The sequence below is a fragment of the Antrostomus carolinensis genome, unplaced genomic scaffold (genome assembly GCF_000700745.2).
Source record: "Antrostomus carolinensis isolate BGI_N321 unplaced genomic scaffold, ASM70074v2 scaffold19521, whole genome shotgun sequence".
Lineage (NCBI taxonomy): Eukaryota > Metazoa > Chordata > Aves > Caprimulgiformes > Caprimulgidae > Antrostomus > Antrostomus carolinensis.
The window spans coordinates 12,759-36,101 of record NW_010293721.1 but is presented as its reverse complement, the minus strand read 5'-3'; the positions used below and the strand labels follow the sequence as shown (position 1 = coordinate 36,101).

Below are 23,343 nucleotides of genomic sequence, written 5' to 3'. Positions count from 1 at the left end.
GATCTAGTAATTATCACATTTTTCCTGTTTTCTCACAGTTCTTCAATTAAATAAGTTAGTAGCATGTACAAAATCTTGAGTGTTCCTTTAAGTCAACCCGTTTTGAATTACAGTGTGTTGTAAAATCTGTGAAAATTCTCAGGTTTTCCCCGTAAAGTACCTCCTCACTGATCTCATTGTGTAACCCACTGTTTTTATTTTTAAGTTTTTAATTTGATCTCTCTCTATTTAAAGGTAGTTTTCACATTCAGGCATAAGTCAAAAAGTCTTAGAAAGCTATGTACTCTGCACAGCTATAACTTTCCAATCCAGGTTTTAATGTGTGCTCTAAGCTGTGTGCTCGGTACTTTGGACAATACTTTCACAGGTATATTTCAGCTTCAAAGGTTTTCTCCCACATCTTCCTTTACGTACCTGTTTCCCAGTTCTTCTTTGCCTATGGTCATGATGTATAGCTTATGTTTTGTATTTTATTAATACGAACAAATACAGTAATGCTTTTTCTTCTTCCTGTCTAATTTAGATGGGAGCTTGTGTACAGAAGCATTGCTTTCTACAACAAAGAGTTCTTGGGCACTTTTCTTAAAAGAGATTTAAAGCTTTTTCATTCTTAGCTGGAATATTACCATATTTTGGTAAACATAATTTCCTTTCTTTTTCTGTCTGATCAGAAAAGTCAGATATCCAAACTGAAGGCATTGTCAGGCTCTTTCTCATGTTCTTATCTGCATATGAATTCAGTTCCATCCTCTGTTTTTGGTGGGGTTTTTTGGGTTTTTTTTAGGTCTCTCTACCTTTCAGTTTGTTTCAGCCTTATAAAGCAGTGGAAGTCTTTGTTGGGGATTGCTTTACACAGGTCTTGAGTCGTCCAGACAGATATTCCAAATAGTAATGCTATACAGACCACTGAATTTGTCTTTTTGCTTCAAGCCACCAGCTTGAAGCAAAAAGCGTGGTTTCAGGCTCATTAGAAAAATGATTGGAGACTTGTTTTCCCAGTAGAACAATGTATTAACTTTGGATTATTTTCCCGTACAGAACTGCATCTGGAGTTTGCATCTGTAGTATTTTTAATTTGGAAAACATAATTCCACCAGCAAAAGTAGAATACCTACTTTCTTTTTTCTCTTGGGAAAAATGTGCCTCAAAGACCACTGACCTCAGACCTTGCAGAAACGTGCTTTACCAGGCAAGTACCTCAGTTGGTCAGTTCTTAAGGTATATGGAACAAAAATATTTGCCTACTGAAATTGCCCTCTCCCCTGTTTTGGCAAGACTCATCGGGGTTTTTACTTCGTCTTTTGCAAAGACCATACATGCATATAAGTGTAGTCATCATAGTCCTGAAAGCAAAGGGGGTTTATGGCAGAGAGATAACTGAGTATGATACAGCTGAGTTTGGCTATAATTCTGCTGTACCAGCTGAGCTGATTTGTGTTTCTAAAGTTGCTGCTAACTCATAATAATGCTGTGTTAATAGACTGCATGAAATACTAATAAGATATTCCCAAGTCCTCACAGAATGTATCTTGTCAATTTTTATTTTATTATATTTGATTTTTTAAAAATTTCTCTTAGTAAATGTGCTCTTTGAGTGGTCTCCTGCTGATTTTTAAAACATATGTTGACACTTAATACTAGAGATTATCGTGTGTGCTTTATTCAAGTAAGACTCTGCTCACAGAAATGAAAAACTAATTAATCTTATTTCCTCAAAACCACTTTTTCTGAGTACACTATGCATCATTTCCCTTATTTCTGTTTTGTAATGTTACATACACCTTCACCACTATTTCAAAGTCCAACTTTAGAACGCTGAAGTACCTAGATAAAATATATCAGCTCAGGGTTTAGCTGGTTAAGGATTTAGGCTGATAAACTCATGAAAGAATCTTCAATGCTGTGTATTCATTTACTGTTCACAATGCATGCTTAATGCCTGCTGTTGTTAACGCTTTCTGTGAATGTAGTCTTGGCATACCTTTGAGCTCCTCATGAGGGAGAGTAAAAATAACTGTAGGATCCGGTGTGCTGGGTGAGATCCATTCAGTAAGTCCACTTCTCAACCACAGACAGTGACCTGCTCCTACCCTGAAGCAGAAAGTAATTGGATAACTTCTGATGAGAGAGGTCTTGATTATTGCCCCACATTTAAGAATTTGTCTTTACTTTGAGAATTTGTTTCTGTTTTTCTTTTAAATGAAAGAAAAACACTAAATTCATGCCTGAGCTATGTCAATATAAGATAATATGTTTGCAGGGGGTGAGTTACAGAATAAATACGCTCCATTTTAGTATGCTTAAATTCTGGAAAGTTGGTTTCTGTTATCTAAAACGGGTCAGTCTTATTAGAAACCTCTTGATACAAATAAAATTGGGGGTTTTTGTTGTTGTTCTTTTTACCATGGAATAAAATTTTGAAAATGGTTGCCAGTACTGCATCAAGAAGAGAATATCCAAAATAAAAATGAAGTACAACAAACAAACAAACAAAAACCCCAACTTTATTTTTCTCCTGCAGTTCACTCCCAGCCCATCCATGAAAAGACACATTGTTATCCACCATATCTATCAGATGATGAGCAAATTGTAGCATGTTCTCAAGTCACTTAAGTGTTGCTCTTGGTTACTAATTTGTATCCATAGCAGTATTGCTTGTGTTATCTCATTGTTTACTTTTCAGATGTGAAGAGAGCCTCTTGCTTCTTTTTTACTGTACTGGGTCCTAAAAAATCTCTGTGTTTTTGAGAGTATATTAGCATATGGTATTTCTGTGATAAACTCGGAAAAGTTCAAATCCCTCAGAAAGCCATGGGGATATTCTGACTTTGGATAGCTGGCAACAATTGTTTAATATATCATGGCAAACACTGGATTTGTTTTCATTTCTCTATGAATCATGGCATGGGGTATTGTGATAGCTGTGCTGTACGTCGAACATTGAAAGTCTTCATAATACTTTTAAAATCTGAAAAATGAAGAAATAATACATCCACACTAGTGTATCTCCTCATGCCCTCACATTCCAGTGTGATCTGTATGAGTTTCCAAGAATAAAACACATTGTAATTGCAGTTTTGCTTGTTATAGTTCTCTCTTTTTTTTTTTTTTTGGCATAAACCTGCATGCATTGTTCATACTTAACTGTAGAGGGAGAAATGTAACTTTTAAGGCCTCTAGGTTCTCATTTGAAATGTGAGTTAGTGTTGCTTTCTGTCAGTGATCACTCTCAGAAAAACTGAGAATAAACAAGGTGGTTTTGTGTTCAGATAGTTAGTCTGTGACTGTTTTTACAAACCAAAACTGTGTGGTTTTAGAAACGATAAATTCCATTCCTTTCTATTTCCAAGCATTTTTTGGACAGTTCAGTCTGAAGTTGTTCACATTCTGTAGCCATCAAGAATCCTAATGCAGATAAACCTGATCCCAGTCTAAGTACTGTGCTGCGAGGTCAAGCTGTAACTTAGCTAGCCCAAGCAGAACAGAGGAATAAGTCCTTATCTTTTTTCCCCTCACTGCACAGTCATATTGTTTTACTTCAAACGAGTGCCAGTAGTTTGAAGATGTGATTAAATTAAACTGGAAGTATAACCAAAAATCAATTCTCAAAATTTAATCTATCTTCAATTGCTGCCTTTTTTTTCATGAAGTCATTCTATTAATTTGGTACTTTTCTCAGAGAGCCAATGTAGACAGGAATTAATTTCTTGTTTTAAAAAAATAGAGACACAGCATTAAAAAAAAATCAAACCTTCTTTGTAATTATAAAAACAAGCAAAGAGTAACATAAATCTACACGAGAAGAAAGAACAGCTTTAAAATTAGTGTCTGAAGAGCCTGTGATGTAGAATGCTGATCTGAAAAGGATTATATGATGAAAAGGTTGATGAAATACTGTTATTTTTGCATAACCAGACAAATGTAATGGATCAACCTAAAGAGGTTGACTTTAATACAAATCACATCAAGATGCTGTTAAATGATATCAAATATTGCCAGTTATTATTTTAGTAGAGATTAGGTGTCTGTGATAAAGTCTTGTTCTAGAAGTCTTCTCTGATTTGCACTTAGTCCTCATCAGTGCTGGTTGTCTCTGAAGACTGAAGGGTCTTAATTACATAACTTAAGAATTAAGTCTGCTATAGCCTGCTTATTAATTGTACAACTGAAAGAGCACTGCTGCTAAACCACATGCACTGGGAGGCAAGATTCCTTAGCAGCTATTTTAGGACTGTTAGCTAGTCTATTACACATTCAAACCACTGCAGATGTGTTCATAGGCTGTTGTGGTTGCACCTGAAGAAACATGAACTGCAAGCTTGGAGTTCTAGATATTTTGTTTGAAAAATGTTCAAAATGGACTTGAAATCAGAAAACTCTTTCCTCCTTCATTCAGACAATTTTCAAATAATTTATTTTAGCAATGTTCTCCCTGTAGCTCTTGCTTTTTTTACATGCTAATCCAGAGATAAGTGTAGGAGGGGATTGTTACTGTCTCTGCTGAGGCTTGAATAACTATTCTGAGAAAGTATGTATTAATCTTTTGAAGTGAAACCCTTCTGTTTGTAGTTCCTAGTCTATGCAAGTCCTGTCAGCCCTCCTGTGCAATGGTCTGGTTCAGAAAAAGTGCTAGAGGCAATGAGGGGAAGATGCTCTGCACTTACTTGCTGTCTAGAAGCAGCAAGTAAGTTAAAACATGAACAACATGAGCCTTAAGCATTGGTAGCCCATCTTCTCTAGAATTTAGTAATAGAAGCAACTGAGAGAGAGACTAAGGCAAAGATTCCACTTCCCCCTCTTTAAATCTTGGCAGTATTGATACATACATGAAGACAAAGTGTTTGAGGGAGTAGCTTTTTATGTAGCCAGAAAGACTGTGCAGGAATTTTTTTTTGGACACTACATTTGTGTGAAAATGGTTGTTGGGAAAGTCGTATGTGGTAAGTGAAGGGGTGAAGTAGATACAAGTAACTGTCATTACGTGTGGGAAGGAAGAGAAGGTGAGGATCTGTGTATTTCTTATTCATCTTGTGCTGCTAACCACAGTTTCATATTTCAAGAAGTGTGCATGAGCAGAAATGAAGGCAAGCAGATGTAGTGAGTGCTATTAATGGTAGGCAAGTAAGGACTGAGAGCATTGTTGCAAGGACCATGCAGAGAGAGAGAGAGAGTGCTCTAGAGTGGATGATTTATGGCTGTTCAGGGAAACCGAGTTAACTTTGTATGATGTTTGTTCATGTGTTGGTTTCAGAATGCACCAAGCAAGCAGTGACACAGGAGGCCTTTCGGGTGTCAGTGTGAGAAACACTTGCCTTCCAAAGGTGCAGTTAAAGCATCTGTATGTCTCTGCCACAGTGTGTCTTTGTGAAAACAAGCGTGTAACAATGGGATGTGGTTGTTATTAGGATGTTGGTCTATTCTAATATAGCTGGTTCAGGGCAATGGAGAAATCATCACATACCAGTTCCTTGCCTTTTACTTCTGGTTTTGTACTGAGAAACGACACTGTGACACAGTAAAAATTAGTGGACTGATGGTGGTACTTAAGGAGAGAAAACATAGGAGTTGAAGATACAAGCAGGCTGCCTGAGAAACAGTTGTGAAAAATGAGCATCCCAGAATGATACGTTGTAAGAGAGAGATGTTTATTCAGGATTGGATAGGCAAAGAAATAAAGTACTCAGGTTGGTGATGTTGAGCTGGGGAGGCATCACAGAACACCTCTCAGTCCAGATCCTCAGCACCAAGGAACTGCTGCTCCGAAAACCTTCATAACACCTTAGCCTCATGGCTTTGACTATAGCAATATAATTGTGTAACTAGCTACACAGAGAAATACTATAACTGCTTGTATAGGCTCTTGTTCCTATGTAAGACCTTTCCATCAAGACCTGGTCTTTTGTTCATTAGTATATATGAAACCTGTGTCGATATTGAACTACTTTAAACATGGCTCTTGATGAGTCACTGGTGTTCCACCTTTGGGAAAAGTTACTCTTTCCAAATATTAATCAACATTTCAGTAGTTAGACTATGACATAGTTGCTTGTGGAAAGCTGTAATTAGCAAAAATTATTACTGTAGTTACAGAAACGTTAGTCTCAGTTCAGGTTGGGACACTTAGGACAGCTTATCTTTTCACTTCATATATGTTTCATTATTTAATTTTATTTTTCACAGTGGAAGCCCAAAAATACAACAACAGTTAAAGGAATCAACCCTTCATTCTGTGTGAGTTTTCTCTGCTCTTATGGTACTTAATTATACCACTTACCTTTTTTTTACAGTAATGTTGGAATATACCAGCTTCTCTTGCAGTGCTGCTACAGAGGGCAGCTCCCACAAATGTAAGGAAGCTTGGAAAAAGCTCCCCAACTCATACAAGAGGAGATCTGGAGGGTGAGAGTACCCATCTTATGGAAAAGATTACACTTTTATGTTAGCAGTAGACTGGCATGTTGAAACCTTGCCAGGGTAGTCATTATAGGTATGCACTAAAATACCAAAGACTTTTATTCCATTTCAGTTTTGCAATTAATTCTGGGCCAGGCAGCGTCTGTGATGTTTGCTAGACAGCAAGGTTCAAATTAAAACATGGCACACGAGCTGTGAAGTAGAAAGAAACACTGATGGAAGTTTGCAAGCTTAAGGCATGCACACTGGACTAGGAAGTAAGGTAAATGATACTAGTCTTACCTGACCTCAGGAACTGATGCTGAGATTTTATGTCAGCTCTGGATGAAAAATACTTTGTGCATGGACACAGCTTCAATATGACTCTTTTGGTCATTTGCCAGAGTTCACTTCACTCTCCTTTCATAATATTCACAGCTGTAGTTCATTTCACTTCCTAACTGCAACAGGAGTGATTTATCAGTGTGTTGGAAACGATTTTATTTTGCTTGTATCTAACTGTAGGTTAACGCTGTAGGGTAATATATGTTGGCATTGGCAAGTCATTCTGATTGTTGCGTATATGAAATGAATATAAAACACAATGAGTCTAACTGGGGAAGCCTCATAATACTCTTTCTCTTTCCAGTTTTTCCCATGTTTCCAGCTGAAGGATGGTAATGCATAGTAATGACAGATAAAATATAAAGTACATTAGGTGATTCCTGTGTATCCAGATGGGCATTTGACACTCTAAAAACAACTAAGCCTCAAGTGTCCTTGTCTTTTTCTTCACATAAGTGGTGAAAATTAGGTTTCTAAAAATTAAGTTGTCCCAGCCTAGCAGCAATGATGTGTTCTATAGTAGCTAAAATTCTTGATAACGCAGAGTCGTTACACTTTTTTAAATGAACTGTCCTTAGAATATGTCGAGATTGTCAATGACCTGTTCCTAGGCAATTTGTCTGGTAAAGATTCCCAGGTAAAGTACCTGACTCATGTTTTTTAGAAAAATGTTTAGATCATAACACAGTCATTTAAGAGTTGTTTGCTGCTGTGCAAGACAAATGTTTTGCAGTCCTCTGCAGCAAGTTCAGTGTCTGGTAAAAATGCGTCTGTTCCTTCTTTTATCATATTTTCTCCCAGCAATTACTAATCTGTTGCATCAGGAATGTATTGTGTGTATTAATAGATGTGTATACGTATTATTTTTAACTGTTTAAAATGTATGTATGTGCGTGTATGTTTTAATATATATATGTATGTATATGTATATATTTCTTTTTACATTTTAGGGCTGTGATGGCCAGTCACCAAGCAGAAGTTCAGAGTTTGAAGCTAGATAATGATTCAGTTATAGAAGGAATAAGTGACCAGGTACTGGTGGCAGTTGTGCTCAGTTTCACTTTCATTGCTGCTCTGGTATATACGCTTTTAAGGTGAGAATATGTTGACAGGAAGTAATCTACATACCTGCATTTGTAAAATTCTAACTTTCTCAACAAATTTTTGCATTGGTATCCAAAACAACTGTGATTTTGTGACATTAAGGAAATTATTGTTTGATCACTTATTCTAATTAATTGTTTGGGAGAGTTTCATAATTTAATTCATAGTTAGAATGAAATTATGCATTTCTCAAAAGTAAATTTTAACTCTTCCTTATCTTCAGATGATCAAACTGAATAATGTTCATCATTCTGTAAAATTGAAAATGGCTGACTTCAGAGTCCATATGGCTGGTGTGTCATAATTCGGTTACAAAGTACAGATTTCTCAATAATGGCTCCACAATTAAGATAGGATATAGTCTTCCATGTATGTTCTAGTTGCAGTCTCCTGCAAAAACAAACAAACAAAAAAAACCCAAACCTGAATAAATTGACTGATTTGTTTGTAAACGAATATGCTGGAAAACAATGGACTTTAATATGCTTCCATAAAGCAAAATGTTAGTAAGTAATCAAGGCTTATTTTTCATTTCAGAGTTTTTCCTTGCAATCTGACAAATATCTTAGCCTAAATGTTTTGGAAAATAAGTCTGAGCTTCAGATTGGGAGGGGGGGGTTGTGGATCTCTGTAGACTTCTGAACATACAAGATTTTAAACAGCTAAGAGAACTCAATTTTAGTGACACATTGGCATTATGGAATTTACTGGGGAAGATCTGTGCATATGAGAAGTATTAGTGGGGTAGGCAGTATTGGAGAGCAAGGTACGAAAGAAACCAGAAGTGGGAAAGCTTGGTTGCACTACTGCAAGGCAGTGCTGCTGTTCAGGACCAGGAGATAGCAAAGGAATCTAAGAGAAACATATACATTTCACCTTGCTTTTCTTTCCAAGGCTGTTTCAGTTATTGAGATGAGTGCCTCTTTTCCCCCTGTGCTCTTATGCTTTCTCTACCCTTTATATTGACATTTTTAGCATTTGTGTGTTGAATTTTAAATGTTTAGTTTAAAAGTAAACATTTTATTTTTGAACTTTATAAAAGGAAGTAAGTTAGGAACATGAAAAAAAAGTGAGTGGAACAAGGGTCAGCAGTGCGCAAGCGTAGCAGGAGGTCACTCAAGACTGGAGTTCAGGAAGGTGGTACATCAGTGATGAGGGCTTAGTTGGGGAGGGAGAAAAGGGCTATTTACTAACTGCCTCTGCAGTGTAATGCAGCTCAGTAAAAAGCTTGTCTGCGGGTCCTGTTACATGCCCTGATGGTTTATTTTCTGGAGAGGCAAAAAAATTCAGACACAAAGCTTCCATACTTGTTTTGAAGCTTGTTTACTTCTGCATTGCATGACTGCTACTGAAAGTCCTATCAGCATCCTTTTAGCTCTCCACTGTGCCTTCTGGTACCTTCTGAAATTGTATTCAGTAGCATTTTTCCTCTACCTCCTTTGTATTGTCTCCATCAAAATCTGCACAGTATAGTAGAAAATCTGTACAGTAAAAAAGTATAGCATTTCTTATTTATATAGCACCGAAGGGGGAGTTGGGGAGAAAAGGAGTATTTTCTTTTCTAGTTGTCTTAGGCAATACAGTGATCTGTATGTTCTTATACTGTGTCCATTGCCCCAGTCTCTTTGCCACCCATATTTCTGTATGCAACATGTTCCATACCGAAGTTGGGTAGGAACAGGTCCTGGGTAAGAATACGTGAAAGAAAGCTTAGGGTGGTGAATAAGATTGCGGGAACTGAATAGAAAGGGAAAGTAGGCAGCAAGGCACATATGTCGCAGTAGATTTTAGGGGGCAGAAGTGCAATATGGAAAGAACTGTGAAGGGATATGGTTACTGTACTTGTTTCCAGCAGGGAGGACTCAGTGAAGCATTACATCAGGGCATGAGTAGAAGGTCTCTGTGCTTTTGGTGGAGAAACTTAATAGCAGTAATTACCATATATGCCAAGTTGCAGATGTTTAGTTCAGTCACTGTGAAATACTTTTGCAAAGCCTGTATGTCTCGGAGCTATAAATTTTGATAAAATGCAGCCAGACTTTTTCCATCGTCTTTCAAAATTGTGAGTAGGTTGTCACATTACAAATGAGACTGTGAAAATTTAGTTTGTCCAACAAATTAAAGGGAGCCTGACCCTCAAGTGTGTTATAGCAGAGATTCCCTATTTGTCCCAGATGACTTACCTAGCCCATGTTTATGAATATGCAGGTTTACGTTTTCTCTCATTTTTTTAATCCTATCATATGATTTGATTATAAGATCAAGTCAGTATTTTCAGCAGAAATGAGACCTTAATCCTTGGAAATTAACAATGGCCATCATTGCACAGTGATACACCAGTCCCCGTAAGTACTGTCCCTCACTTTCCCTGTGTGAGACTGCACAGTGAATGAGTAGGCAGCCTTTGTCCTTCTGGTAATGGTAGTTTGGTGGGGCCCTTTGTGATACATAATACAATCTTTCCATGTCAAGTTATGTAGTGCTAGCACTCAGAAATGGTCAAATTAAAAGACTACACATCTAACTTTATTTCTTTCTGGCTAGTGTTTGATAATGCCTTTAATACATAGCACCATATTGTTTTTCATTTATTTCATTTATTTTCTCACTCTAATTACATGACAAAAGTTATAAATTGGGTATGTCTTGAGCTCTGCCTGTCCCCTCCTGGACATCTCACAGTGTTCCGCTACATCAGCATCTTATGCATAATGACATATATTGTGCATATTGTACCTCTGCAGCTCTACAAATACTCTCATATATTCCACATTGTATGTGATACCAGAGTAAAGTCAAATAAATGAAGTATTTGAATAAGGATGATATGCAGATATCGCCCAGGTAACTTCACCATGTCTACTTTTTAAATTTGAGCACTTAAGTCTTCTTTGCTTAGTATAGCTTTTCACTGGATAATGCTTTAGCTGCAAACTTGCAATTAGTTGTTCATGAAGGAATCAGAATAAATTGGCTTGTAATTCACACCTTCCACTTGTACATGATTTGAATTGAATTTCAATATATATCAAAGTTCTGGCAAACTGAAGGTGCAAAATAAGCTCATTTGTAGCATTTAAACCAGAAAATACTGTTATAGATTATAACACGCAAAACACACAACATCCACAAAATCTGACTCGTGGAGACCCAGGGTGGGCAAGAAGGGCTTTAATGTAAACTTCTCATCATATAACGTTCATATATATCCACCCACATTAGTGTTAAATATGTTTACTTTTTACAAAAGACTGTGTAATTATTAGTATGAAAAATATGAGGTTTGTCTGTTCCTTTTTGAAAAAAGAGTGGAGGAGACAAAACGTTAAAGATAGCAGTAATGCAGTATTATGATTGCCCACGTGAAGGAAAATACTGCAGAAGCTCCTAGAGCTACTGAGGAAATTACGTAAATAGCACTGCAACCAGAAAATGTCCTAAAAATTCAGCTCTGACAGAGGATCAACTTGCCCAGATCACCCCTGGGAGCATTGCAGCCTGTTTTCAATTTAACTTTTAGTCAAAGATAGACTGTACCCTAAGGTGACCTTTTCTGATTTTGCACACTTAGTGGTTAGAAATGTTTTTGCACCAACCTTAGATAATTGTGGGAATTAATTACTCGTATTTATAGAATTAAAGCCTTATACTGTCCCCTTTTCTCTCCATGAACAGTCTTCTATATGAACTGACATTTCTCCACTTTTTCTCTAATGTTTAAAAAATGTGGGCAGTAGTTCTTATTCTCTTCTGAACTTCCTCCAACTTCTCTACATGTTTTTATGCATTTAGCCCAAAATTGAAAACAGAATCCAGATGAGACATCAACAGTACTGAGCAGAATGTATCACTGGTGAAATCCGTAAGAATAATTACAGCATAAAAATGCAGGTTTTAGTACGATGCTATTGACTCATATTTATTGTAACTCCACACCTCTTAATGTTGCCAGCGTAATTTTTAATTCCAATTCTGTTCCCATTGTGCTTTTGAATTTCAAACTTGTAATATATCCAACCTCCTTTCTTCAGTGAGTTCCTTCACTACGATTCCCCTTGGCATCTCTAACCTGTAGTTTTCTTGCCTGTGGTGTCTTTCTTTTTAAAGAATGATTTAAAACTAGTGATTTCTTTTTATATCTAGTCTGCTGATAGCTATATAAATTCAAAATTCTAAAACTAAGAGTTTACCTACCCCTTCTTATGCAAATGTTATGTCTTAATCTTTTATGTAGGAGATAAAATTGAAATAATTGGGATTTTTCAGCTCTATAACTTAGGTAGTGAGTGAAAAAAAATGAGTTTATTAGTAGACCAACAACACAAAAGCTAGCAGTGGAGACAAAAATTAAAAATATTTATGCATGATGAATATAAAAGCTTTCAAACAACTTGATTTTTTCCAGGCTAATGGCTTAATTCTGTTTCAGATGAAAATCTAGTTTTAACATGATTTCATGATTATGGAATCTCTCTGAAAAATCGCGCTGCTGTACAGCTTTAAGTGTCCAGATTAACTTTAGAATCTAGAAAAAATGTCCTGTTTCATTAATTGTTTGTGTACTTCCTTTAAAATCCTTTAGAGCAGGAAAGAATTATTTTTTTGCCCTTTGTTCAAGTTTCTTTTTTTTAATCAGTTATTTTTCAGTGTTGGGTCACAGTGTTCAGTTTTTATTGTTGCTTATATTTCCTTTCACAGAAATGAACATCAGAACATACACCCAGAAAATCAAGAGCTAGTGCGAGCTCTTCGTCAGCAGCTTCAAACTGAGCAGGTGCTGTGCTAAGTGTTGGCATCATTCACCTATCTGGTTTGGGGTAGTGTAGACTTCTCTGAGGTTCTGGAAGAAGCTGGTCTTGAAAATCATGGAAGCTTACTTACTGTACAGAGGCATTCTTGAAATTTATCAAGTAATGAGATAACGTAGCCTTTTTTAATGGATAAGTTAAGTAACTAAAATTAAGTACTTGTTCTTTTTTCAAATAAGTTTTTTGCCACAAGGTGGAGTGTGCTAGATTATGCTGTGTGCTTCCTGCAATGTTCCTGGGAACTTAGTGGTAAAGGAAAGGAAATCTGCAGTACAGCTTGCTGCCACAGGACAGGGGTTAGATGTTTCAGCTGATAAACTGTGTAGCCGAACAATGGCACAGCAGTGAGAACCAGGCAACAAAGACTGACAGAGAAAACTTTTTACCAAAGCCTTTAGTGACAGGACAAATGGCAACGGTTTTGAACTGAAAAAGGTGACCAGAGAAGTTGTGGATGCCCCATCCCTGGAAGTGTTCAAGGTCGGGCTGGACAGGGCTCTGGGCAACCTGGTCTAGTGACAGATGTCCCTGCCCATGGCAGTGGAGTTGGACTACATGATCTTTAAAGGTCCTTCCAATCCAAACCATTCTGTGGTTCTGTGATGGCACCCGGTTCTGTCATGAAGAGGAGAGGATTGGAGAGTCTACACCACGCTACTGGAAATTGCTGAGTCCCAGGTGTAGCGTGAAAAGCCATACTTTTGGGAGAGTGTTGAGGAGGGTCTTTCATCATAATACTTCTTGAAAGAGTAACAGATTTTTAACTACAGTGCATATTTATGTGGAAGATAAATATGGCAAAATGGGAATAAAAACCATTTTGTGGCAGTGACATACACAAGCTGATGTCTGTGCTTGGGCTTTGGAACACTAAATACTGCAGTGGGTAAGCAATGCAGTTCAGTTACCTGGCTCTGGCCAGGGCTACTTAGGATAATGAAGTAACAGTCTAGATCCTGGTAGTTGTTCGTGTGTCAGCATGTCTAACCTAGCTTAATGTGAAGGACCAAAGAGGTTCTTTCTTTGCTGTCTTTAACTAGATTGAAGCGCATACCTATGTAACAGATGAAGGGAAAATAATGGACTTGTCAGAAGAAGAACTTGTTTAGTGAATCAGTTTTTGCATTTAAGTATGCTTGATTTTTTAATTTAAATGTATTTCTCTTTCATTTCACATAGTTTTGCATTTGACTTCTAGTAAATGAACACTGGATTTTTTATTTTTTTTTTAACTCAATAGACTTATGTAAACATAGTATCTCTAACCCTTTGTATTTCTCTTCTGTTCCAGCAGGATGCTTCTGCTGGTGATAGACATCGCTTCTATACAGATATGTCCTGTCCAGTCTGTTTGCAACAGGCTACATTTCCTATAGAAACAAACTGTGGACATCTCTTCTGTGGTGAGCAAGAAAACCCCAAGCCCCAAAGATAAAACCAGAATAGAAATATGAAAATAAACCAGAACAGAAATACCAAGTTTTGGCACTAGTACAGTCATCCTAATGCAAGGCTTTGTTTGATTTTTAACTGTTTATCTTCTAGTCTGCATCAGAAATAATTTCTATATAAATTGTTGAGAAAATACATCTGGAAATAAACAGTTACTTTGAGAGTATGCTGCATTTTTTTCTGTGCTATCAGGATTGAAACTGCTGTTAATTTAAAAATGTCAAGGACAGAGTATAGTTTCTTTCCAGTTAGTAAAAATCTGAAGAGGTTGAATAACACTTGGAAATGTACCATTAAAAAAAACTGGCTTAGAAAGAGTAGAAATTTCTGCTTGGTATTATCTTTATCTCAGCATGTTGGGTTTTTTTTTCAGGAAGTCCTGAAGAATTAAGACTTAAGTTCACAATGCGTAAAGTGTTTGCCTTCTTTTTTTTGAGGCCCAACTATTCCAATTTATGTGTAAAAGCCCTATGTAGCATTTTGCTTCCTCCCCTTCAAGTTTCCAGTAGGATTCTTTCACTGCATTAATCTAGTTTTATGGTGTATATAGTGCATACTATGCCTAGGCATTAAAAAAAAAAAAAAATGCAAATTTGGAAAACAGTTAAAGTACTCAGATTTTTATGTATTCCTTCACCTGTTGGAACTCTGATAATAGAGCCAGGTTTTTAGGATGAATTTTACATATCTTGACATTTTTATGACTACTGAATTTTAGACTGGTAAAAATTTCAATTATTTGCTTCTTCACTTAATTATTAAGAAGTTTTTTGTCTTTTCAGGAAAAAATACTTTAAAATTAATCATGCAGTTGAATCTATTCACAGTTTTTCTCATTAGTAGCATTGGCTTTGAACACATTGGTTCTTGGAATCCTCAGTGAATGCTGTATACAAAATTACACCAGAAAATATAGGTTTAACCTAACTGCTTATACACTTCTGTTGTTTTGCTTGGTGTGTAACATATTTCATGCAGTGGGTGTTGCAACTCAGAAGTTTAAATGTCTGTAACTTATGTTCATCAGGTTCCTGCATTATTGCCTACTGGAGATACGGCTCATGGCTTGGTGCCATCCGTTGTCCAATCTGCAGACAAACGGTAATATTTTAAGTAACCACAGACCTGGTAGTTTGGGTATCTAGTACAGCTTACGAAAAAAGCACTTACATGTGAACTGCAGTAGCAAGACTGACAGAAGTCTGAGAAGCTGAAAGAATATGGATATGTGAGATGTAGATGGTGGACATAAAGTTTTTGTGAACTTTTTGCTTTGCCAAATGGCTCAAAAAATACAGATTGTTCCTGGAACTTTTAAGTGAACAGCACTGATAACTCAGCCATTTTTCTGTAAAGGAGTATGTGAAAACAGAAAATTGTAAGATCTTAACTGTTATGATTCTTCCATGCTTTCTGTTCAGGATGTTATATAACTTCTTTGCCAGAACTGGCATCTGAAAGACCTGGCTGTTGTGGAAGACTGCCAGTAGGCATTATACTAGTGGTTTCTGAGAAGTACCCACTCCCTTCTTTCCCTGCCAAAAAAAACCTATCCATGTCAGTTTCTTACTTTGTCCCTATTTTTAGTTTGTATGTATTATTAATTTGAGCTTTATAGAGCAAGCATTAACTTAATTCCTACGAAACTTACTTACATTGTCAGTTTGAAATATGTCCCTGCAACTTATTAACACTGAGGATCTCTGAGTCTTATAGTGTATGTTCTAACAAAAGTACATCTTTATTTTAACGGTAGTAACTTCTGATGAATTATGTAACATGCTTCATGCCCTTGTCCATACAGTATATCATGCTTTGATTGTGTGTATCAGCAGGACAGATGACTGTAAGAAGACAGAGGAATGAAAGAAAAATAGGTATGACTAGAGGAAGAATTAATAAGTTTGGAGTGTAGCCAGTGAGGAAAGAGACTCAAAAAATAAAAGTGAGGAAGAGGAAAAAGGGGAAAATAAGTTTTTGGTTTTTTTTTTAGTGTCTCTCCTTACATAGATATTCTTCTGCCTTCCTCTGAGTAACAGGTAAATTGGGTAGAACTGCTTGCATGATTATGCATTCTTTCTCACCCTGTGAAATAAGAAAAGTAAGGTCTGATTTATAAGTGAGGAATGGAAGTATGTACACACTAACAACGTGAGTCATTCAGAAGGTTTGTGGCAGGGCTAGAAGTTGAATGTAGATCTGCTTGTGCTGTCATTTGCTAAATGTGACTGCTGCACAGATATGTATTTAGTGGCCAGGTACAGAGGGAGCTTTTGAAGACTGTAATAATTTAAAGTGCTATGCATTTTCTGTTTCCTATGGTAGTCTGCATTTTATACCTGATCATCACTTCCAAATAAAAGTCTTAAGTTTTCAGAAACTCCTGTACAGAAAAATAGTATAAGATATATGTGAATATGATCTTACATATTTTTCTATGTTTGCATGAAAGTTAACCCAAGAGCACAGCAGAGTTCTCTGTGCTTACAGGAGAGCTGAAGGTTAATATCTTTTTCTGTTAACTTATTATTCTATGTTATTCTTCTTGGTTTTGGTGTGAACGTCCACATTGAAAAGTTTTGCTGCTTGTTTGCTGAAATGCGAGGCCATTCTAAAGATGGAATAAGAATGGCCTCATTGGTTGCTTTGTTTGCTTTTCAGTTTAAGAAACAAAACTAGATTAATTTGGTAAATCAACTTTCTTCTCCAAATCATCTGTCCCACTTCTGAAACATCTAGATGTTTAGAAAAATTTGTAAGCCTCTCTGTGAAGGAGAGTTCTTATGCTTGTTTTTAACAATCTTTTTTTAAAAAATAACACTCTGTAAAGAGTTGTAAGCAATTAATTTGTTAAAACTTAGCAGCAGTATCCATCTTAGTAGTTTTCATTTTATTTTGTTCCTAAATATTCAACTAAAACAAAGTTTGTTCTATGTAGTTAACTGAAGATTGCTGTTTTCATTTATAGTTCACAATGCCTGTATTTAAAAGACAGTTGCACATGTAACAAAATCTCCCTGATGTGCCTAGGTAACATTGTTTTTACCACTCTTTGGTGAAGATCAGCAGGATGCAACCCAAGTATTTCAAGATGTTAATGACTACAATCGGAGATTCTCGGGACAGCCCAGATCTGTAAGTTTGGGGTATATTTGGGTGGAAGTCAGTTATTTTAGGCAAGATTAACAGCAGGTTTTTTTGTTTTGGTTTCTTTTTTCCTCCTTTTCTTTTCCCCTGGGTTATGAATTTTCTCTTCATGATGCTTAGGGACTATGCAATATTTCCTTAGGAAATTCATGTTTATATAGTTAGGGCAAACCTACAACCTTGAAAATATCTATTTGCAATTTGTGGAAATATATGGAAACTTTGCGTTTTTGTTGAGAGTGAGGACTGCTAATGAGCATTGAGTTCCCTATTCATATTTTAAGTTCTTTTAAAATTATGACTCATTAATTTGAAAGGATTAATAATTATCCAGTGAAAACACTTAATGAAATACATGACGTGCAGGGAAGAATATTTACCTGATTGATGTCTTTACATTGATTACAAGAATCTGAAGTTCTACTCTGTGCCTTTCTTCCTCAGATTTTAAGCTATATGCTGTCTTGATTTTTTTATTTTCCTCCTAGAGTGTATTGCAGTCTTTATTCTGCTCTTTGAATGAAAAAAACAAGATTTTTTTTTTTTTTTATAAATAGCTAAGAGAGATGGTTGACTTTCTATGAACTTTAGAAAGTCAGCCTTGTGAGCTTGTCTTCGATGTGCATGTTCTGATTTACAAGGTGAAAAGCACATGCATGCATACTAGGAATTTCCCTGCTTGTCTTCATCTGTTCATTTTGTTTGGATATAGCAACAAGATTTTATACTCCAAAGAGACAGAAGAAGTGTGAGACAGGAATTTTTTTTTTCATATTGTAAATGACAAAACAGTTATACTTCTGAACCAGAATAAGTTAAAACTACCTTTCAGGCTCCATTGGACCTCTCTATGGGCTCTGTGTCTAGTCCCCAGTAATGTGTCAGAGGTCATGCCAGAAGTCTGCATTAAAGCCCTGATCAGACTAGATAAATTGTCTTTGGTTTAAAGCCCTGATCAGACTAGATAAATTGTCTTTGGTTTATACACAGTGTATTGCCTCAACCACATACAAAACTACTTTCTAGAGACCTTTTTCAGCCTTGGCAATAACTCATTTTAATGTCATGGCTCTGTGTAGAAACTGTGTCAGTAGAAAAGGAACCAGTATAAAAAAAATTTCAAAGTTCACCTCACCCTATGCCTCACAACAAAAATCTGACTATTTTCGATTGAGCAGTCCCTCACTGAGATGACAGGATCCTAGTAGAAAAATGGAAAGGAGCCAGGGATGGATTCATTTCAAGGTTCTTTGGTTTACTTTGAAGCTTGATCCATCCTTTGGAAACTTATGTGAATCACTGGTCATATGCCAGGCTGGGGACTGTTGCGTTTCTGAAGAACTGCAGCCTATCCTACTTTACATATTGGGTTTTTTTCACAATCCCTAGTTGTCTTCCATTCTGATCAATATTTCACTCCAGTTAACCTGTTTGCTGTTTCACACTTTCTCAGTCATTTGTTTTGCTCTAGTAGTCACTGCTCTTCCTTTTTAATAGATGCCAATGTATTTTGTAGTGAGTTTACAGTATAGAATAACACAGTTTTACTATTTCTTGAAAACATATATATTCTAAATGTGACTTTTTACCCAGCAAAACTAAATCCAGAAAGTCTTGTCTTACTGATTTTTGTTTCAATTCTTATAAACTAACAGATTCCAAAGCTGTAATGTAGTAATAGAAACCAGCCTAAGAAAAAGACCCATTTAGCATGGGCCTGTTGCTAAAGCAAAATATTGACTCTTGGTTTCTTTCTTCATAGATTATGGAAAGAATTATGGATCTGCCCACATTATTACGGCATGCTTTCAGGGAGATGTTTTCTGTTGGGGGCCTCTTCTGGATGTTTCGCATCAGAATATTCCTCTGCTTGCTTGGAGCCTTACTCTACCTGGCTTCACCTCTGGATTTTCTTCCTGAAGCCCTCTTTGGAATTTTGGGGTTCTTAGATGATTTCTTTGTAATTTTTCTTCTGCTGATATATATCTCTATCATGTACCGGGAAGTGGTAACACAGCGGCTGAATAGATGAAATGGACAAAAATTACCCAAATGCAGAGGTGGTTGTGGAATGTTTTAAGAAGAGAACTATAACATAAGTATGGTAAAGCAAGATGCCTGTGTACAGTTGCACTAGTAACAATTTAATAGCTGGTCATCTTATACAAATATGAAGGGTTAGTATGTGGTGATGCTTAACTGGAATCTTTAATTTGTGTATTACATAAGCTTCATAAGGATGAGGTTAGTTATATAATGTAATAAGCTACCTTCATCTACTCCTACCTGATGAGCAGCTGTATCTAATCAAAGCAGGAAACAGCTTTTTGGTGTGTGGTTTTTGAAAAAGGAGTTCTAGTAAAGGAAGGACTTCTAACAAAAAATCTGTTTGGGTAATCTAGACATGTATAAGGAAATTCAGAAATTCTTGACAGTACAGTTACCACAGTTAAATTATTTAATGTCTCCCTGGTTTAGCCTAGAGTTTTAAAACAAAAGTAGCTTTGTGTGTCTCTGTGGAAGAAGAAGCCCAAGGACCACATTACAGTCATCACCCCGCAGTTTGCTGTTGTCCACATGCATTGCAGAAACAAGGAGAACACCTCAGTATTGCTTGAACTGCACTATGTATGGTTGCATACAATTCATAGAATTTTATTTTTATATTTGGGGATATACACACAGTATCTGATCTAGATAGAGAAAATAGTGGTTGAAGAAAAGAAGTCAGGACTGAATGTTTAAACTACAGAACTTTAACTAAATGTGCATTCTGCAATACAAGTATTAAACAACTTAGATATTGGGACGTTTTGATTTTCAGTTGAGATTTTCCTGTTTGGGTGGTTGGTTGATTTGGATGTAGGTAGAGGGGATTCTGAATTACCCTGAAAAGATCTGTGATAAGGGACCACAAAAAAATCCTGGAAATGTTTTCAAAAATACCAGGGTATTAATTATTCTTAAAGTTGATTTTTTTTTTCATGTTGAATTTGAATATAGGCTATTATAACTACAGAAGTAATTTGAAAATATTTTCATTTTAAAAAATGAATGCCACTAGAAAAGTCAAGGATATTCTACATCTATGTACCTTTTAGCTAGGGGAATGATAATTGCCATTTTATTTTAACTTCCTGAGTACCTGAAAGACAGCGATTAGACAGGTAATGCTTTGTGTGTTTACATATATGGGACAAGACTTACAATGAAAGGGACCTTTTCACAACTTCTGTGTTTTGTGTGTGCAGGCATCTTTTCGCAGCTTCTAGCACATGTGGGGAAATGATAGAGCTGGCACCTGATATGTCAGAGGCTGGAGTTGGAGGTTGTCCTTCAGTGTTAGTTTTTAATTGGCATTCATTTAAAAGTAAATTCACTGATTCTTCTTTTGAAAATTTGCTGTTGAATATCCAAAGACATTTTACAAATGAAGTGGAAAGCTAAATTTTTCCTCGTTGCTGGTTGTTAGAGATGGGCAAGAGGAGAAACAGGAAGTGAAACAAGGGTGGGAGGAGGAGGGCAAGACAGAAAATTTCATTTTTGGAAGCAAATACTACTGCTTTTGGCAAAGTAACTGTTCTTAGTTGAGCTTTTCCCTTTGTATTGGCATCGCTAATGTGTGGTGATGGTTTAGTGGCTACCTCAGTTAAAAGTCATTAAGGTATTATTGAGTAAGTGTGGGATATTCATAAACTGTTAGGTACATATACAAAGCAAGATAGTAGTTTAGGATGTTGGGTAAGGCAGGACTTCTTAGTTTTTCTGTAAGAATTGTTTTATTTTTTTTCCCCAAGAGATCCATCTGAGAACAAACTCCAAAAAAGTATTTTTAATTGAGTAAATTCAACACTCCCTTTTCTGCTGGAGTTTAACTTGTGGGCCTGCTTAGAGAACAGTGTGAACTGCTGTTGTAGAACAACTGGAGTCTGTTCATAGAATCTGTTGCTCTAGTACCTCCTACATATATTTGTCCTATGGTTATGTTTATACTTATTTTCCCATGACTCTAAATCCAGAGTGGAGATGGATGTACGTGAAGCTGCTTACTGATCTGTTTTCATTGAGCTCCCCAATTCCACATGCTGCTGTGAAGTTCGTGCAGAAATATCCATCTAAGGGGTCTTCTGAAGAACAAGACCTTCTGGTGTACCTGAAATCAAGCCACATCTGAGTAGCTATATAAAGTTTACCTGCGTTCTGTTTCTTCCTTCACTGCATTTGTGCTATCCATAAAGGTTTCACATAGAGGCTTCTCTTACTTTTGCATATTGAGTAACGTTGTAAGCTTAAATTCAACACATTGAATGCTTTTGACAGAAGTAGGACCATCCTTCCTTTTCACCAGTAAGCATGCTTGCTTGTGGAGCCTTTTTTTTGGTCCTGCAAGCTACTGAAGAACATCTGTCTGCTGCTCCTTTACACAAATCTGAACTAGCTGTAAGTTAGCTATTGTGGGTACTTAGCTTGAGCTTAACTTAAGCTCTAGAGCTCTCAAAGAAGCTGGAGATTAAGCATGTAGTATTCCTGAAGTGTGTGCTGCCAGGTTTTCTGGCAGCAATGTTAAAGGTAAGTGCTAGAGCTGAGCACTAGCTTCTGAATGTGAAGGAAATACGTGATTCTGTGTGGAGAGTGACTGCAAACTTCGCTGCGGTTCTGTCTCCTGCAGCAGCGGGGCAGCCATGTCACTAAGGGGCAAAAAGGAAAAAAAGGAAAACTTTAGCAGCAAAGAAGAGATACAAGGAAAAAATACAGTTCTTAAAAGATTCTTACGACTTCACCAAAAACTATGTGAAATATTTGATTGTTCCAGCAATATTAACAAAGAGGAAAACTAAAGTTATACTTAATAGCTCTTGCAGAATAACTTGTAGCATCTTGAAGCCTAATGATCATCCTTAGGACAAGGGATATATAGAGCAATCTGGTTTTGCATGTGTCCCACCCCATTGATGTCTATGAGGATGAGGCAGAACAGTGTGATTTGGGGATACAATTTTGCCATAGGTTTCATAGAACTGTAGCAGTGACCTGTGTGTTACATAGATTTTTAAGACAAAAGGATTTAAACCTACTTGTTGTTACTTTTAATGATAATAAATTGCTATTAATGAGAGAGATATTTTCTTGATTTCTTTTATTGACTTTCTGGGTGGGAAATTGTTTTATTCCTCCTCTTCCCCCTTCCCAGGACTAGAGTTGGTTCTGCAATCTTGACTGATTCTTATCTTATTGTCTGTGGACACGATGTTCAGATATAACTCAGTGGTTTTCATCTTTATTATTGCCATTATAAGGATTACAATATTTCTAAGATCTTAGTCCCAAAAGTATATTGTGTATTAGATGTCTTTTCCCTGAGCAGTCAGGCCAGTACCTTCAGATCCATGGTCACTTTAAAGATGATAAATCAGTACAGGTGATTGATTAGCACCTTCACATATGAATCCTCCAAGCAAACAAAAGCATAAAGCAGGTGGATCAGAATCCAGTTAGAAGTAAGTTGAAGGAAACAACAAGTAGTTTCTGTAGATTTACAGGAAGGATGAAGGATGGGGTGGGGCAGAGAAGAACTGGATGTGACTGGCCTGTGCTGCAATCCTCTGCTTTTCCTGATTCATACCATGAAAGGCATCTGGGCGTCAGGTAGACATGATCAATTCTGCTAAGAAATGTCCAACAAGTCTTAGCTGGAAAGTGCAGGGCCAAGTTGGGCCAAGTCTTCTAGACTTAGAGGTGAACTTTGTAGCCTGCTTTGGTACATGGTTCCAGTGTTTGTGGAAAAACATGTAATTACATATTTGGCAAGAAACTATTAAATCAGGTTGAAAGTTTTATGTGTACACACTTGTCCTTCTGTCTGATGCAAGGCTGCCCAGGTAGATGGCTGTTTTAGAAGGTCTGTTGTACAGTTGCAGTTTTAGGTAGGTTTTCTGCTTCCAACTGCCAACGAAATGGGCAACTGCCACTTAGTCACCAATACTGGAAGCCACACAGGCATTTGTTCAAAGGAGACAGAGCAGTAAGTCTCATTATCCCTGTTTGTTTGAGATGCTGCGTCCTGCTGGGTTGCCTTCTTCCCTGTTGTGGGCAC

The 23,343-nt window shown here is 36.7% G+C and overlaps 1 protein-coding gene across 4 annotated transcripts; it reads left to right on the top strand.

The window, feature by feature from the left end:
- Positions 1–785: 785 nt before the first annotated feature.
- Positions 786–19,736, top strand: RNF170 (ring finger protein 170). Of its 4 annotated transcripts, XM_010177402.2 has the most exons (8): positions 786–892; positions 1,130–1,189; positions 7,689–7,832; positions 12,541–12,616; positions 13,942–14,053; positions 15,130–15,203; positions 17,133–17,237; positions 19,012–19,281. In XM_010177402.2, the coding sequence occupies exons 3-8, from the start codon at positions 7,696–7,698 to the stop codon at positions 19,279–19,281; spliced, it is 774 nt and encodes a 257-aa protein (XP_010175704.1). In that variant the 5' UTR covers positions 786–892; positions 1,130–1,189; positions 7,689–7,695. The 4 variants fall into 4 exon arrangements, with proteins under 4 accessions (XP_010175704.1, XP_010175706.1, XP_010175705.1 ...); XM_010177404.2 differs by lacking the exon at positions 786–892 and having other exon boundaries at positions 1,131–1,189; positions 7,689–7,770; positions 13,945–14,053; positions 19,012–19,483; XM_010177403.1 differs by lacking the exon at positions 786–892 and having other exon boundaries at positions 1,137–1,189; positions 13,945–14,053; positions 19,012–19,736.
- Positions 19,737–23,343: the final 3,607 nt, after the last annotated feature.